The 15827-nt window shown below is 36.6% G+C and overlaps 1 protein-coding gene across 4 annotated transcripts in view; it reads right to left on the bottom strand.

Moving 5' to 3' along the window:
• The window catches only part of DLC1 (DLC1 Rho GTPase activating protein), a 225987-nt gene that overhangs the window by 87974 nt on the left and 122186 nt on the right, over positions 1-15827 (bottom strand). Inside the window, exon 1 of one of the 4 annotated variants that reach the window (XM_064652804.1) lies at positions 12516-12823. The exons of the other annotated variants lie outside the window; for them this stretch is intronic. Within the exon in view, the coding sequence (XP_064508874.1) occupies positions 12516-12630 (115 nt within the window). The 5' untranslated portion in view covers positions 12631-12823. Of the gene's footprint in view, positions 1-12515; positions 12824-15827 lie in introns of those variants that run through there. 4 annotated transcript variants of the gene reach the window in all.

Here is a 15827-nt window from a genome sequence, read left to right as displayed (position 1 = left end):
GGCCACCATGGGAAGTTAATTTTACCAAATAGCCCAAATATACACAAAGCTGTAATGACCTTTAATTCCTAACAGCTTCACTAGAACTTATTAAAAGCAGTGGCGGGCTCAGGGATCAGAAACTACTGGTTTCAGCTTTCGAATGGGATGTCTGAAGATGCTAACCCCAGTGAGATTACAATATAAGATGTCTTATGAGCAAAAGAAGTATTATAAATAGTACTAATTAAAACATGGATGAAGAATATGGGCTCATCAAAGAAGTAAACCAAGTTTCTTAACTATTGTTTTTGCTTTTTGCAGTCTGACAAGAAAAAAAAAAAAAGATGAGTTTGTCATTTCTGTTCTTAAACACATAGATCTGGTGGATGATTGAACAATATAGGAATTCAGATAGTGGGATATTGGGAAAGGAATTAGGTTTTATGGTCACTCATAAATGCTGCAATGGCAGTAAAGTGTAAGGTTACAAGTTAAAAGCATTTCTACTTAGGTTTGCTGAATTATTTCTACTTCTCATGGTAGTTGGAAAGATTGAGAAATGTGGACTATCTTTTTATTGATCTTTGAAATCTCATCAAAATACCTATCTTCAATTTGCTCATATTCTTCTGTTGGACTACATTCTTTCCTCAGTGAAGTTATTGCTCCTTTCACATCAGCAAAATTCTTTGCTCCTAGGAAGACATAAGCTATTTAAATTTTCTGAAATGAAAAAGTATTTCTATTTAAGATAATTTAATTTTATTGCTTCACATCCAATAGCCTATTATGGGTAACTGACAAAACTTTTAAAGTTAAATTCAAGTTAGCCATATCTACTATTCGATTAACAAATTGAGATGTTTCATTTCGAATCTAATATCTAACTTTTTTCACTTTCACTGAGTGTCCACTGTTTTAACTCTTCATATCCAGTTGAAGAAAAAAATCTCCAGATGATTATACCATAGATATACACTGGTCAGCTTCAGTAAGGTTAAAATAACATGGAACATAACTGTGTATATTCTTCACTGTACTACTACACTTCTAAGAGATACAGAGGGAGGCTTCTTTTGAAATGATACAAAGTGGACATATGTAATATTTTACTATGTCAGGTTGCAGGCCAAACCCTTAAAGCCTAGAGATGACAACATATGCCCATAAGAAATGGAACAGATTTTATCAAGTACTTTCAAAGAACAGACTCAAACTGAAAAGTGGCTTCAAGTTCTCTTAAAAGCTGCCATGGCTAGTAAATAAGCCAAGGAATCTATGTTTCTATAATACTTGTGCTGATGCCAGTGATAAATATTTGTGCAGTCATTTTCCCTCCCACTTGAAATATCTGAGTGCTTGCTTTAGGGTCCTAACAGACCACAGATAATTTCATTTTCCAATGAACAAAAGACTCAAAATCAAATTACAGAAGTTATTACTAGAGTATGAAAATTCAGGAAATAGATATCTGAACTCTTAAGTTAAAACAAAATACATAGATTTCTCAAATATGCGCATGTTACTTTGTGACATTTTATGGGATTTATAATGTAGAAGGTTAGAGCTGTTGATCATAATAGTCTTTTTTGCCTTAGAAAAGGAAGTGTGGCTATTCCATACAATTTGAGATGCAAAAAGATGAACTCACAACTGACCAGCAACTCGGGGAACTCTGGACTGGCCCCGAAATTAGACCTAAAGGCAAGGAAGAAGCACTAGTAGAGAACCTGAACAATTCTGACTATGGGGTTATTTTTGCTTGAGAATTCATCTTACTCACTTCACTTGGTTGTAGAAGTCCAAAAGCCGAAACAACATAGCAAGAGTCATACATATATTTATTTATGTATACACTGTACGTACTAATATCTACTAGATTGAAAAAAATTGTGAAAACATTATCCTCCTTTTCTTTGTTGATACAACTGTGAAAAACCCCTCTAAATCTGCCTACGAGATTGAATATCAGGATTTTATCAATTCTGTAAACCTCATTAGATTCTTAAGCTTCTAAAATATGTGGTGTGCAAAAGAATATGGTCAGCACTTTTATATTAAAGGCTGGAATTGCAAATATGTCCATTCAGCACATTCTTGCAGCAGAAAAACAAACAAATTCATCAACATATATGTCTGATTGGAATCCTGTTTCTCTTGGTTCTGCATAATTATAGATTTTTAGGCAACACCTTTTCATATTAGGAAAAATGTAAGAGTTTTTCTTCTTCAGATCTATTACATGAAATTCTGTCACTGTGTCATCAGTTAAAAGCAGCAGGAGACAAAATAAGCATGCTGCTTGACTTCAAAATTATTATCTGAGATTTCTTAGCTTTTTGAAACCTACCACACTTTCATTTTAATCTGAACTCTCTTTCTTACAGCAAGATCACTCAAATTTATATCCCCCCCTCAAACTATTGAACACACTTTTTAACAAATTAACTGAGGGTAAAACAAGTCCTCTCTTAATTAGGCTGGTCAGGAAAGGTGGTTTCATTTGCATAGAAAAACTTTATGCTTTCTCATCATTTTAGTATGTGGTTGTGCATGGCAGTGCTCCCTGAATTTCATCTCTGTGTAGGGTTCAACAAAACAAAAAGAAATATTTACTGGACTACTTATCAGCAGAAATGTCATGGCAGATGCATGTCACATCTATAAATGAAAGTGTTCAGGATGAACAGAAGTAGGCATGGTAAAGAGCTAGTATATCAAGGGAAACACAACACAGAAGGAAGCTGTGTACCTGATTGAAGGCAAAATAGAGATGTCTTGACAAGTAGCAGATATGGAGAGCAAATACAAGATTGAGGCCAGGCTTCTTTTGCACCAGCCTTCTGGGAACACTTCACTGTCGTGTCTCTGTCCCCCTCAACTCTGAACACTGACTGCAAAGATGTGCAAATGACATTGCAAAGCACAAGTGCAGATAAGAACACATGTTATGCAAAATCATGGATGGAAGTAAACTGCTTACTTTGCCTTTCAAAGGCACACTCTTTTATGTATTTCACAGATAGCTGCCTTGGAGATCAGATTAATGAATGAATTAAAAGCAAAAAAGAACATCTTGTACATTTAATCATATGTAAAGTCTACACAAGACAACACAATTGCCATTTTCCTCAGTATTATAGACTAGAGCCAGTTTAATGCCTTGAGATTTTCTACTGTGACTGACAGTGACAGGCAAAGTTACACTCAAAACTCTTCTTGTCCATGGCTCACCAAGGCAGGCCAGTTGTTCCTTCAGCTCAGATGGCAAGTACTTTGTTACTGCAGGATAGCTGCCAAAACAGAACTCCATCATCAGATGGCAAGAGTAACATGGCAGAAACTCTGAAAGGATGCTGTGAAATTTGAACAGAATAGAGACTAAGAGCTCTTTGGAGCATCAACAGTGAGAAAAAGACAATTCATCTAAAGCTGAACAGTCTTCTGTTGGTTCTGCTTATCTCTGTGCCAGATAAAGTTGTATCAGTATACAAGAGAGACCTCAAAAATTGAAAGCACAAGAGAAAAGCAGAATGCAGATTTTCCTTTGCCCTTATGCCTTTTCAGCAACCAGTTTCTGTTGAGGAAGTTCCCTCTGAGAAATGTGCCAAACTCTCATCCCTACTTGCCAAAAACTGCGAAATATAAGCCACTCTAATTTATATTGGAGTATAATCCAAAAGCTACAGTCCTGGATGGACTCTATTCTATTCTCACATAAGAGAACATGACAAATCAAAGATGCATCTAAAGTTAAATCACATGAGAGATAGGGAGTGAAGTACAGTGAAGTCACAAGATCTTATCTTGCAACATCTTTGCACAACTGGTCGCAGCTTTTTAACATATTACATTGAAAATTGCTTCTCATATATTACCACCCCCTTGGGCTACTCTTGTGGTTTTTCTGCTGCCCAACTAACTGACTAGCTGGGCATTCTTTTTGGTATGTTTAATTTATCACTTCGAAGTAGAATCTGCCTAAATGTTTCTCTCTTACTATTTTTATTAGCTACGTCTGTATAAGATTAACACAGATATGTGAACCCTCAGACAAACACATCCACAACTCCAAAAATAAACTGTACTGCTAATTGACCTTCTCAGAGTCTGGAAATACTGATACAAATGAGCAACCTCTAGTACAGGGAGATACTTCCTGCAGTATTTGGCTCATTTTATTTTCCCCTATTTCTCCACAGAGCCTCAGCCTCCTCTGGGTCCCTGCAAGCTGCTAAACATGGCACTGCAGGAGGAAGCTCACTGGATTGATAAGTGCTCTGCCTGTGCTGGTCTGAGTGGCTGCTGCATTTTTTTGGGTACCATAATATACACTCATATGGCTTCTGAATTTATCTCCTCTCACTGAGCACTGACAGTGGTTGTTTTACAGATTATAATCTCTCCAAAACAGGACTTTCTTTTTATCAATTTCTTTCACAATGCTAAGGATGCTGCTACGTTTAGCAAATAAGAGTATTTTCAGGGGGAAAAAACTGAAGGAACTAGCCTTTGGAATGGGTTGAAATTCTTGTAAATGCAATTCTATTATATAAAATTGGCAAATATTAAAAAAGTTATTGCCACAGAGATACAATACAGCTGCTTGGATATGTTTTATGTTTTTTTGTTTTTTGTTGGTTTCTTTTTTTTTTTTAGTTTGGATTTTTTTTTTACTCTGTTTATTGCCAACATCTTCCTTAAAAGAATTATTCAGCTAGTTCCTAATGTGCAGCCTACAATATAACTATGAGCTCTCCTGTGCCTGTTGCAATAATGATATTCCCTCAGAGTAATAAATATTCCCTATATGGCAATTAGGTTTAGGCATGATTGTAAATGCAAAGTTCATGATGTTGCCATTCATATTATCTTACATCCTCATTTCCTGTTGTCTTCATAGCTTAACATATTTACTCTTAAATTAGAACATAATTAGCAAATCATATATCTCATTTTTACTGAAAATAGCAGTTCAGCAAAATGTTTCCTATCATCTGGGGCTGACCTTCCTACAGACAGCATATCCTGGAACAGACCATTGTAATAAGAGAAAGCAGTTATTTTGGATCTAGGCCAAAGACTAATTTAATTTCTCTGACTGCCCCCTTCCTTTCCAGCTCTTCTCCATGATCTCCCCGATCTCCCCAGTAACACTCATATATGTGAGTTGGAGTTAAGAAGTTTCAGTTGGTAAACAAAACAAAGACAAAACTGCTAAGAAGTTAATGAAAACATCAGTAAGTCAAAGCATCTGGATCTCATCATCCACCTCTGACGTAAGAAAGATGTCCAGATGTTAGCAGAACTGTACCAGTTGAAATATTTTGTGAGCAAGGCTCCTTTCAAACAATCAGATGCAAAGCAGTTCGGTGCTTTCAGCAGATTTTAGGAATGTTTCAAATATATAGTGGTCTTTCAGATGTGCGAAATGCCTGCTTAGTGCTGAAAGAATATACAGTCTGGGGAGCCATGTCTAGGGACTGTGAGCCCCTGCTTTTGGGAAGTGCACACGAATGTTCAAAGAGCAGGAGAAGAATAGGCTTCCTATTGGTTGTCTCTCCTAAGGACAGACTTCTATCAGAGCCACAATGCTGCTTATCTTGTGGTATCCAGCGTGTGAGACTAGAGTTTAACAATGTCCACAATGATGAATTATGAAACTGGGTCTGGAGAGAGAAGACCATAATTTTCATCTTTCTCACTCATTTTTAATCCCCATCTGACAACATGTACCGCATACAGGCCTTGCATGCTGAAAAGTATAAATGATGAAGCTCTTTTCTAACAGGTGGTTGCCACGTGTATTGTATTTTTCCTTTTCCTCCTGTCCATCAGCTGCCTTATGGAACAGTGATATTTTTTACATTTGGGTGCTCATTCTCTGTTTGCACAGCGACACGACCGCTCAGTTCCTCTTGGACATGTTTTGTGGACTGCTCCGGGTGTACTCCTTGCCTCCTTGACTCATGTTTTAAAGAATCATTTTGGAGTCCCCAAGAAAACAACAAAGTTATTTCTAAAAATTCCCAATTGCTAAAGTATCCAGGGGCTGAATTCCTCTAACGCACATTCCTAAAATCTCAGGCACAGGACAGGACATAGGGTTGCTGGCTGACTGCGGCAGTCCATTGGCTACAATGACTGTGGAAAAAGCAAATGCTGAAAAAAAGGTGTATTTCCATAATCCTCTACAGCTGCTGTAATTAGAATGTGCAAGGATTTTGTAGCAACCACTTTTATAATATGCTTAATATACTGTGTTATTGTAAACTTGGACAAAACTGCCATTGTTGTAGCCTGATTACATAAATGATGGTGGACCTCCATGAAATAAATTTTTAAAATTCATTAATGGAGGAAAATGGGAAAGTCATAAAAAACCTTCTCAGTTGTCCAGTTCCCCAACAGTGCAATTTAGATCTGTCTTATGAAAATATCCATTACAAATACACAAGGTGACAAAGTATGCACATATTTTTTTCTCTATGAGTACTCCAAACTCTGTTGGTATCAGACTTCAAATTAGAAGCATGAGAGCATTGGAAACAAGACATTCCAGCAGCTTAAAATAAACAACACCATTTTCATGCTACAGGCAGCAATGATCTTTCTGGCACTTCTCCATATTTTCATATGGAGAGCGAGAAATCAAGAAACAGAACATGGAATAAGAAGCTAATGATGCATTTAATTCCAAGTGCCATTTTGAATGATCATTTTGACTGAAGGACTTTGCCTTAAATGAATTAGAGCCCTTCCAAGATAAAAACACCGATGCTGAAAAAGGCATACAATACTCTATATATATTATTGGAAATTTGTTGTGGCAATATTTTCAAAAATTAGACAAGCATTTGCTGTGTATAAAATATATTATTTCTGATTGTATTTGATGTCTGAATTTGAAAGATGTGAGGAATTATAAACCACAAGAATGAAACTGATATTTTCTCAAAAAACGTGCTTACGCTACAAGTTTGTTTAGTAATTGCATGGATAACAGCAAAGCTCTTGAGCACTCTCAAAGGTAGGAAACTTTAGTATGATAAAGATATTTAACCATTCCACAAAAATAATTTTTTTCTATATATAAATAATATGTTTTGCACTGGATATGCAACATATGCCATATGTAGCTTCTTTTATTATCAAATAACTGTTGTTTACTCTTTTCCTGTTTCTTTTCCATAAATTACAGTCTATTTACAAATATGTATAAAGTCATTACTTCATCATGCTCTACCTCATAGTAAGTGGCTAATTTTAATATTTATATAATAGCTTGAGTAAAGCACTAAACCTGTAGGATATTGTGTCCAGATTTGGGGTCAGTAATTTCCTAAAAATGCTGATAGAGGCAAATAGTGATATATCTGAAGCTATATATCAAGTGGTCTTGGGTTCTGCAACATATCCATTTTCTAAGGTCTTATTTCACCTGCACACACTGTAAATCTTTCTTCAGTCTCAGAACAAAGCAAACAGAGCAGTAATTTCTCTTCTGCGTGAGTATAAATTTTGGGGACAGTTGAAATGTAATGCAAAACACTTCACCTTAACTTGGCGCTTAAAAAAATTTCCAGGGATAAAAAATTCCTTTCTTTAGTTCCTTTATTTGCTGCAGATATCTATATATATGCCTGAAAGTATAAGCAATATCTTGTAATTGTTTAAGAATAAGTAATTATATATACTCACAGATTTTGCAATCTGTAAACGAGCACGTTTTAAGGCATCAGAGTTAAAGGGAAAGTATAAAAGAAAACATTGTAATAAGAGAATTATAAATTCAGTGGAAATACAGGGATGTTGATAATGAAGAACAAATTAGACATCAGTAAGAGCAGATACTGTGTCATAGATTCTCAGAGTGATTGATATGGCCAGTAGTAAGAAAAACTTAAATAATGATATAATTCCAGCTAACCATCATAAGTTAAAGAATTAAAAGGTCTACTCAAAGGGCCCTGCAAAGAACTTCTTCATAAGTAGACTCAAAAATAACACAGCCTGTACTATAACCACGAAAACTAGATAAAAGTTGATTGATAGTCTTCCAAAAAGAATCTAAAAGAAAATGAATTGTTTGATGGAATTACTTTTTCTATAACCTCAGAGTTCTCTCTGTGGCTCTACATCCTCAGCAATATCTTACAAGGACATACAGAATTTTTCCAAATGATTTAAATACTAGAAAATAGGATCAATGAGAATGGTCTGTAACAGATCTTCGCAAATTAATAATTTTGCATTTCTTTGGCAATTATCAGAAAATGAAACCAAGAAAAACAAGGGTGGTAAAAGCCCACTTTAGCTTTAGTGGGCTAAAAGATACAAAATAAATTTATTTCTGGGGTAAATAAAATATTGGGAAGTTTTAGTGAACTTTAAATTAGAAAAAATTATATAATTGTAAAGGATAACTGGTAAGTAGGTAAATAAACAATAAAATTTCAAATAGAAAAGCTGAAAGATTATTTTTAAAATACCAAATAAGTAATATTTTTCCTTAGACTTTCAATGACTAAGCCACTGCAGCATAACTTGCAGTAATTCACCAAACTCAGACTACCTACACATCCTTTTTTTTGTCTTTCTTACCAGATATTTCAGAAGACAGTTTAACTTTTGCATCACATAAAACCCCCTTAATTTAAAAGAAGCATATGAGTAATCAGTTGTACTCAGTGGCTGAGCATGTTTTCTAAAAAATGCTGGTGGTAATGAAAAAGCCAGGATATTTAGTCATGTCATATGGTGGACATAGTGGTCTTAGTACAAAGCAGATAAATGCTACATTGGGTCATGTTAATTCAGACAACAGTGGAAGCGCTAAGAGAAATGCCTACAATGTTTTGAGAATCTGTGCATCTCAGAGCTAAGAATGATGCTTTGTGCTCTGTGGAAGCTTGTTCTGCACTGCTGCCGTTCTTGTGCATAAAATCCTGGTCTCTTCTGGGAATTTTGTCCACTGAAGAAATCAGAAAGTTGTTCCTTTCCAAGCTGAGGATGTGGTCCGATATTAGGAAGGAGAATAAACTGGGAATTCCCAAGGAAATATATCTATTTCTTGGGAAGGTAGTAACAGGAAAAGTTACAATTTTCATATTGCCCTTTTAGGGACTCTGGCAATTGAAGTTTCATTCTGTCCTTTGTCCTTATTCTATGAACATTCCATTGCCCCAAATTGTTTCCCATCTCTACTGGGTCTTTTTGATGTCCCAGAAATTGAAAATGTTTAGTGATTCATTTAGTGATTAATTTTCCACATTTTAAGATCACCAGATATGACCATAAACATGCACCAAGGTTTTCTTTGTCTATGTAAACTAAGAAAGAGGAGAAAAGACAGAGTAAAAAACCATGAGCTGTGCTGCCATCAATAGTAGTTTGAACATGATGTGACTATGCTGAGCTGCAACTCACTGCTCCTCAGGATAGGTATTTTATAAATATATATCATATTTATATGATAGACCAAATTTATACAACAGTAACAATATACCATAATATGTTATAATAATATACCACATTTAGCAAAAGTGTGCTTGGCCCCAGCTGGCTGAATCATGGGCTGTTCTGCCACAAGATGAGATGGCAAAGGTAGTAATTTAGCCCTGGTGTTTGGGTTTAAAAGCAATACAAAGATGCTGCTCCACAGTGGCCAGCGTAAGAGAGGACGCAGAGGTGATCCAAGAGGGCAGTTCATGTTCATATTCATATTCATACTCATATTCATATTCATTTGCATTCCTTTACTGCGCCATTCCCCCAATCACCACATGCCCCTGTGAAAAGTCCCTCTCCAGCTTTCTTGTAAAGTCCCCTTTAGGTAGTGGAAAGCTGCTACAAGGTCTCTCCAAAGACTTCTCCAGCCATTTGTAGCTAGTGGAAGAGACATTTTCCATATTTTCCCAACATAGGACATAGACAGTACTTCCTGTTTGATGATTATATTAAATTATATTGCACGATTTTCTATGTCTGTGTGCAGGCTAGAAGCTTGTTTTAAAGGCAAAATATTTTTTTGTTTACTTTTTCTTGAATATGCGATGAAGAATGCATATTTCACATTTTCTTCTTTCTTTTGCAAATAATGTGCTTTTAAAAAGGCGTGTCCTGATAACACAAATTGCTGATCTAAGAGGATTTCTTATTTCAGTGTCATGACCCTTCTTGACCATTTTTATGTGGTCAGCAGTTTAAATTGCTGATATTCCAAAGAACAAACAGAACAGCAACACAACTTGCTGTTTTGTTTCTCTTCCTGAATCTCTGTTAATCATGAAGTATTTTCTGGAATATAACCTGATATCTACTCCAATTACATACTGTACTGCTTATTGCCTGATTATTTTTTGAGTTTCAGACTGACAGCAGCCCAAATATACTAGTGGACTGAAAAGCCTACATCACCAGCACAGCCTGGAAAATGGAACTGTCACTGTTGTTAAGGGTCCTCTAACATCTAAGCCTTGTATTGATAAAAGCTGTGATGGCTCATAACCAGCTGCCAAGTAGAGTAAAAACATGCCGACCCTTATCAGTGCAGCTAAAGAGGCTAAAGGGTTCACGTTCATTCCTTGTTTCTAGGAATGTAACAGAGTCTCAAGAAATATAATTAGCAGTTGTTTAGCCCCCAAATATTTGATAATCATACGTAAGATTAAATATATACAGTTATCGAGGCCTCTTCATATCCTGATAAAATCTGCATATTTTCATATGTAGGTCACATACAGAAGTATAATTTACATGTCCTTATATGCTTTTCAGTGTCAACTGATGAGAGGAAAACAATTTTACAGAAGACAGTTGGTAGTAGTTGTCTTATGTGGACACAGGCCAGAGGTATTGTTGAGAGTCTGTTGATGCAAATACCAACTTAATGATAAATTAAAAAGCTTACTTCAAAGCATTCACATAAACATCTCTAGCAGGTGGAATGGAAACGAATGTCAGGGTAAACAAATGTCCAGCTGACCAGACAACACACAGATTAAACAAAGGCTGATTCGGCCCCACCAGCTTCCCTTTTATAGATTTGTGTAACATCCATGCCTTTTTACTCAGAATATCTTTCCTTTTGGTGCTCCTTCCAGTGGAGTTTCAGCAATGGCCCAAACATCAGGACCTGTGTTGTGACTGCTGCTGCATGCCCTGCAGTCATTAAGCTACAAAAGAAGTCCAGTTTTATAACACAGTTTAGAGAGATAAATTGAACTGTGTGTCCAGTTCAGCTTGCTGTGGAAAGAGGTTAATGACCAGTGCTTTCATGACACTGCCATATTTGTGACTACCTACTGAGCACTAAAGTAAATGTGATGCCTCCATCTCTTATGACCATGAGGTTTCACTGTAAAACTGCGGTAAAGCTGAGTTCCTCTACCTAGGCAACTCACTGTCCTTTGTCATCTATGGGAACAGGCACAGAATTTATCCAATCACTAATGGGCAGAACAAGATTTTTATGAACAGGTCTAATTCAAAGCAGGTTTTTGGTCCTGTGTTTTTTTATAGGCCATGGTCACTCACTGCCTGATTACCCAGTGTAATCAGTTTTGGAATCAGTGTGCAACCAAATGTCTGTTATACACTTAGCTACTCTTATTTCTCCAAAACATAAATGCAGCAGCATGATGTAAAAATTCAGTTTACATTAGTGAGCCATACAGTCTGACTCTGGGTCATCTCATCCTTGATCTTATCATTATTCACATTTCTCCTCCCTCCTTCCCTCCCCCTGCGATAAACCACCCCCACTGTAAGTATACAAACAAACCAAAGTCATCCCTCTCGCAGTCACACCCACTGTTCATTTCTGCTGCCCATTTTGAAACCCCTAAAAGCCACAAAATAAAAGTAACAACCCAAGCAGGGTGAAAGAGAAGCATTCATCTAACAGGTAATAAGAGAAGTGGAAAATAAAGTGAGTTAAATTGGTTTCTTCTCTAGCTCTCTATTATGGTTTGCCTCGAGTTTTTGAGTGTTTGCAAGTCAAAATAAAAATGTGGATTGTAGCTCTCTAGTTGGCTGGTAATTTATATCTCAGAAGTCCAGCTCGGGCATATCTGACACTCACTTGGAGCTCACAGCACTGAAATCCTTGCCAGAGGAAATACCAGTAATTGCTCAGTGCACAGCCCAGATATTCCAACTGACACACTCCTTGGCTCAAAACACTCCGTAACACAACTCACTGAAGCACATCACAGCAGTAAAGCACAGCGTCTGACTTAACAGCAAAGTAAAATGCTTCAGCACACTTTACTGTGAGGAGTTTGCATCAAAATACTGGACCAAAATTCATTGCTCCTTTTCTTTTAACTGATGTTTATCTCATCTAGTTAGAGAAGCACACACAGTTCCACCGTAGGCATAGCACCAAAGTAACATGACACACAAACAAAAGGCTGGAGAAATACTTAGAGGCGACATCAGTACATTATGCAAATGATACTTACTAATTAGCATTATTGATTATGATCCCTTATGAATCTTAAAATATATTTATGTAATGTCCTTCTCACCTGCCAGTCGTCTGTCTCTCGTGTTTTTCCAGATAACATCCAAGGCTCTGGCAGTGGAGTCCCTGATATGATCACTAAATGATCTTCTCAGAGGGGCTTTCACCGGGTGATGCATAATGCAGATCGATCACACATCCAGGTCAAACGGCTGTAGCTTAGCCCCAGGAAGAGGGGCATTCTTTGCCCGGGGATCTGTTTGGATTTCTCTTTGCCAGGCAGTCAGGTTGTTACTTTATATAATTTGTCATCAGCCTTGTGGAGCTTTTCCTTGAAGAGTCAGGCATTGCAGTTCTCACTGCGGATGCAGGAAAGCTCAAACTGCAGCCAGCCTACTGGAAAGCTGCCAAAATCTTACATCTGGAACAGTTTACAAATGAGCTAACGATACAGTCATTTAGATTTGGGGCTTTATTTGTGGATATCTATAGGATTCTAGCTTCCTGTTTAATCAAATAACTTACCAGGCACATACTTGCATGCCCATTTATTAGGATAATATTTCCCTGCTTAGCTGATATTTCAGGTAATTTTTCATGTTTTGACATGAAAAAGGTAAGAAATAAAAAAGAGATAAAGTAATTTTAAGTATCTAGAGTTCAGGTGTTTTATTTCATTACCATATTCTTCTTGCATATTACCCTATCTATGCCAGAGAAAAGGACCTGATTCTGAGTTTCCTGTACTGAGCACTTCATGACAATGCACTAATGAAAGGATGGAAATACAAAAATTAGAGGAAAAGGGGAGATGAGAAAAAAGAAGAGGGAACTAAACTCCATATCTTTGCTGAATGGAAAGATAAGGTCCGATATGAAAAATGTTTATGAATGTAACTGAGATTAATAACCACAGTAAATTAAGCTATTTGACCTTGCTTATTTTGACATTTTTAATTGTTTACTGTGTCCAGTGGCTTCCCTGAGGGAGACAGGGAGGAATAAAGGGGTACCTGAAACTCTCTTGTCCTTCTAATACTATTTATAGTAATGTGTGAAGAGATGGGAGATGCCAGCCTAAAAGCCCAATCCCCTTTATTATCAGGGAAAGCAAGAACTGTTGAATAAGGTTGTCTTCATGTGAAGTCCTTTTATTTTTTTTACAGCAACTACAGCTGTTAATATCGGATACCACTATTTTCTTGAGAAGTATTATGGTATTATTAAAACTGATTAACTTCTTACAAGGTTGGCACAGAGAGACTAAATTACAGAGCTATGAGTTTCAGCCTGTGGATTTCCACTCCCTTTGAATTCCTTCCTAGAACAAAACAGTTTTCATTCACTTTCTTATTTGTTGTAACTTTTTTTCTGGTGTCTTCTCAGTTCCCTTCATTTTTACTAGTCCTCATTTTCTTCAAGACAAATCATGATCTCATTCTGACAATGAAAAGAAATTTACGGGATTTGCAATAGTGTAACTGAGGGAAGAATTGGCTCATCATCTATTTAATGCAGATCATAACTTCTTCCCATCTAGGCCTTTGTCTTTTATCTTTATAGAGCATCTGCAAACATTAATGTCCTGTGTACATCTTAGAACAAAACCAACAGCAGCAAGGGATTGCTATAGTTTGCAGTTGCTTTCCTCATTACACCCCTCCACTTTTTGAGGCCGGATGGAGAAAGAAGCAGACAACTCTCCAGAGAAATTCAATACGATTACACACTCTTGTGTGGTTGTGGGGGTTTTTTGTTGATTTTTTTGTTTGTCTGTTTATATGTTTGGGTTTTTGTTGTTTTTAATTACTATTCTGGCAAAACTTGTAGAACAAGTGACAATGTTTATATAGGCAAATGCTGATATAGGCTTACATAAGCAAATGCTGACATGATGACCAAAGCACAATCTATCTGTTTTGAAAAACGTATACCCTGTTCAGATGAGATCTGCTGCTGTTTCTATTAGTGAACAGGTCAGAAGAGCAGTAATTAATTTTTAAATGAGGATGCAGTAAACAATAACTTTATCTAGAGCTGACTGTGTATGTCTGTATTTCAGAAGGCAATGAGGGAGAAGGCAGTCTCAGCAGGGTTTTAACTACAGGGTTTTAAGTAGCTAAACAACCAGCTCGCTATCAGTAGCTTACCAACAATGTGGTCCAGAAAAAATGTATTTATACAGCAAAATAAATGGTACCAATGTTTTGACACATCTTAAAATAGGGTTACTTTGAACTAGGTCTGCCTGCACCTCATGAACTGAATGAATCCTCAGCTGGGTTGGGCATCACTGGCACACTATCAGGGTGCATCTTTTGGCTTAGTTTCATCTGAAAGCCATTCAGTTCATGTGCTCCAAGATTGCTTGGAGATGTGAACCAAAGAATGGTGTTGAGAGATCCTCTTCAAAAGCATGTCCCTAGTCTAGGCTACGATGTAAATAAAAACATGCAGACCATTATTCACTTCAGCAGCTAAACGACTTTTAAAAATTTAAAAATAAAACCAGTAATATTTATATTCCTGATCTGAGTTTGATTTTTTGAGAGTTACTGTGTATTATGCTACATGTATAACCAGATCACAGCTCAAAATATTTAAAACAGTTGGTGCAACCAGTTCAACAAAACGATCTGGAAAATGTTAGAATGACATGACAAAGGGCAAAGGAGGAATAAATTGTAACAAAACAGAGGAAGATTGCTAAGAGAGTTTGCTTGTCTGATGCTACAACACATATAAAGGGACAATCTAAGTAAGATTGTGTAAAGAATTCAATTAAATGTGAGAAACTATTTATTGGACCATGGACAGGTTAAATAATTAGATATAGACAGAAATATGGATAGAAAATAAAAGGACATTAATTTTAGGAAAGTGTAGACTTCGACATCTAATGGGAAATACAGTCAAAAGCAAATATATAGAATCAAATAAAAAAGTTTGAGATGCATAACATTAACTATGGTCACAAAATGAGATAAGAATTTGCCATGCAATATGAAAGCAAATGATTTTTAATGATTTATAAATCATGTTAAAAGAATGCATCAGAGCAGATCTGTGCTGCAGTATCAATTCCTGCATTATTTAAATAACACCCCTTGTGGAACAACGTACTCAGTTTTGGTCTGCACCTCTCAATATCTACATGATGTTGAAAAGGCATCCACAAGCACAGTGTGCTGGGATACAGGCAGCTGGTGGCAGCATGACCACAGTGACAGTGGCAAGTAGATCTGTACTGGAAGACACCTGTGTGTTCAGGGGAAAGCTGCCAAGCTGCCATAACCACTGTGCCATTATTCAATACTGTTGTTGAGAGCCCTATCCTGCATTTCAGGCAAGCTCCTCCCACATTCCCAGACACATC

Source organism: Pseudopipra pipra, chromosome 4 (genome assembly GCF_036250125.1).
Source record: "Pseudopipra pipra isolate bDixPip1 chromosome 4, bDixPip1.hap1, whole genome shotgun sequence".
Lineage (NCBI taxonomy): Eukaryota > Metazoa > Chordata > Aves > Passeriformes > Pipridae > Pseudopipra > Pseudopipra pipra.
This window is presented reverse-complemented; position numbering and strand designations above follow the sequence as displayed.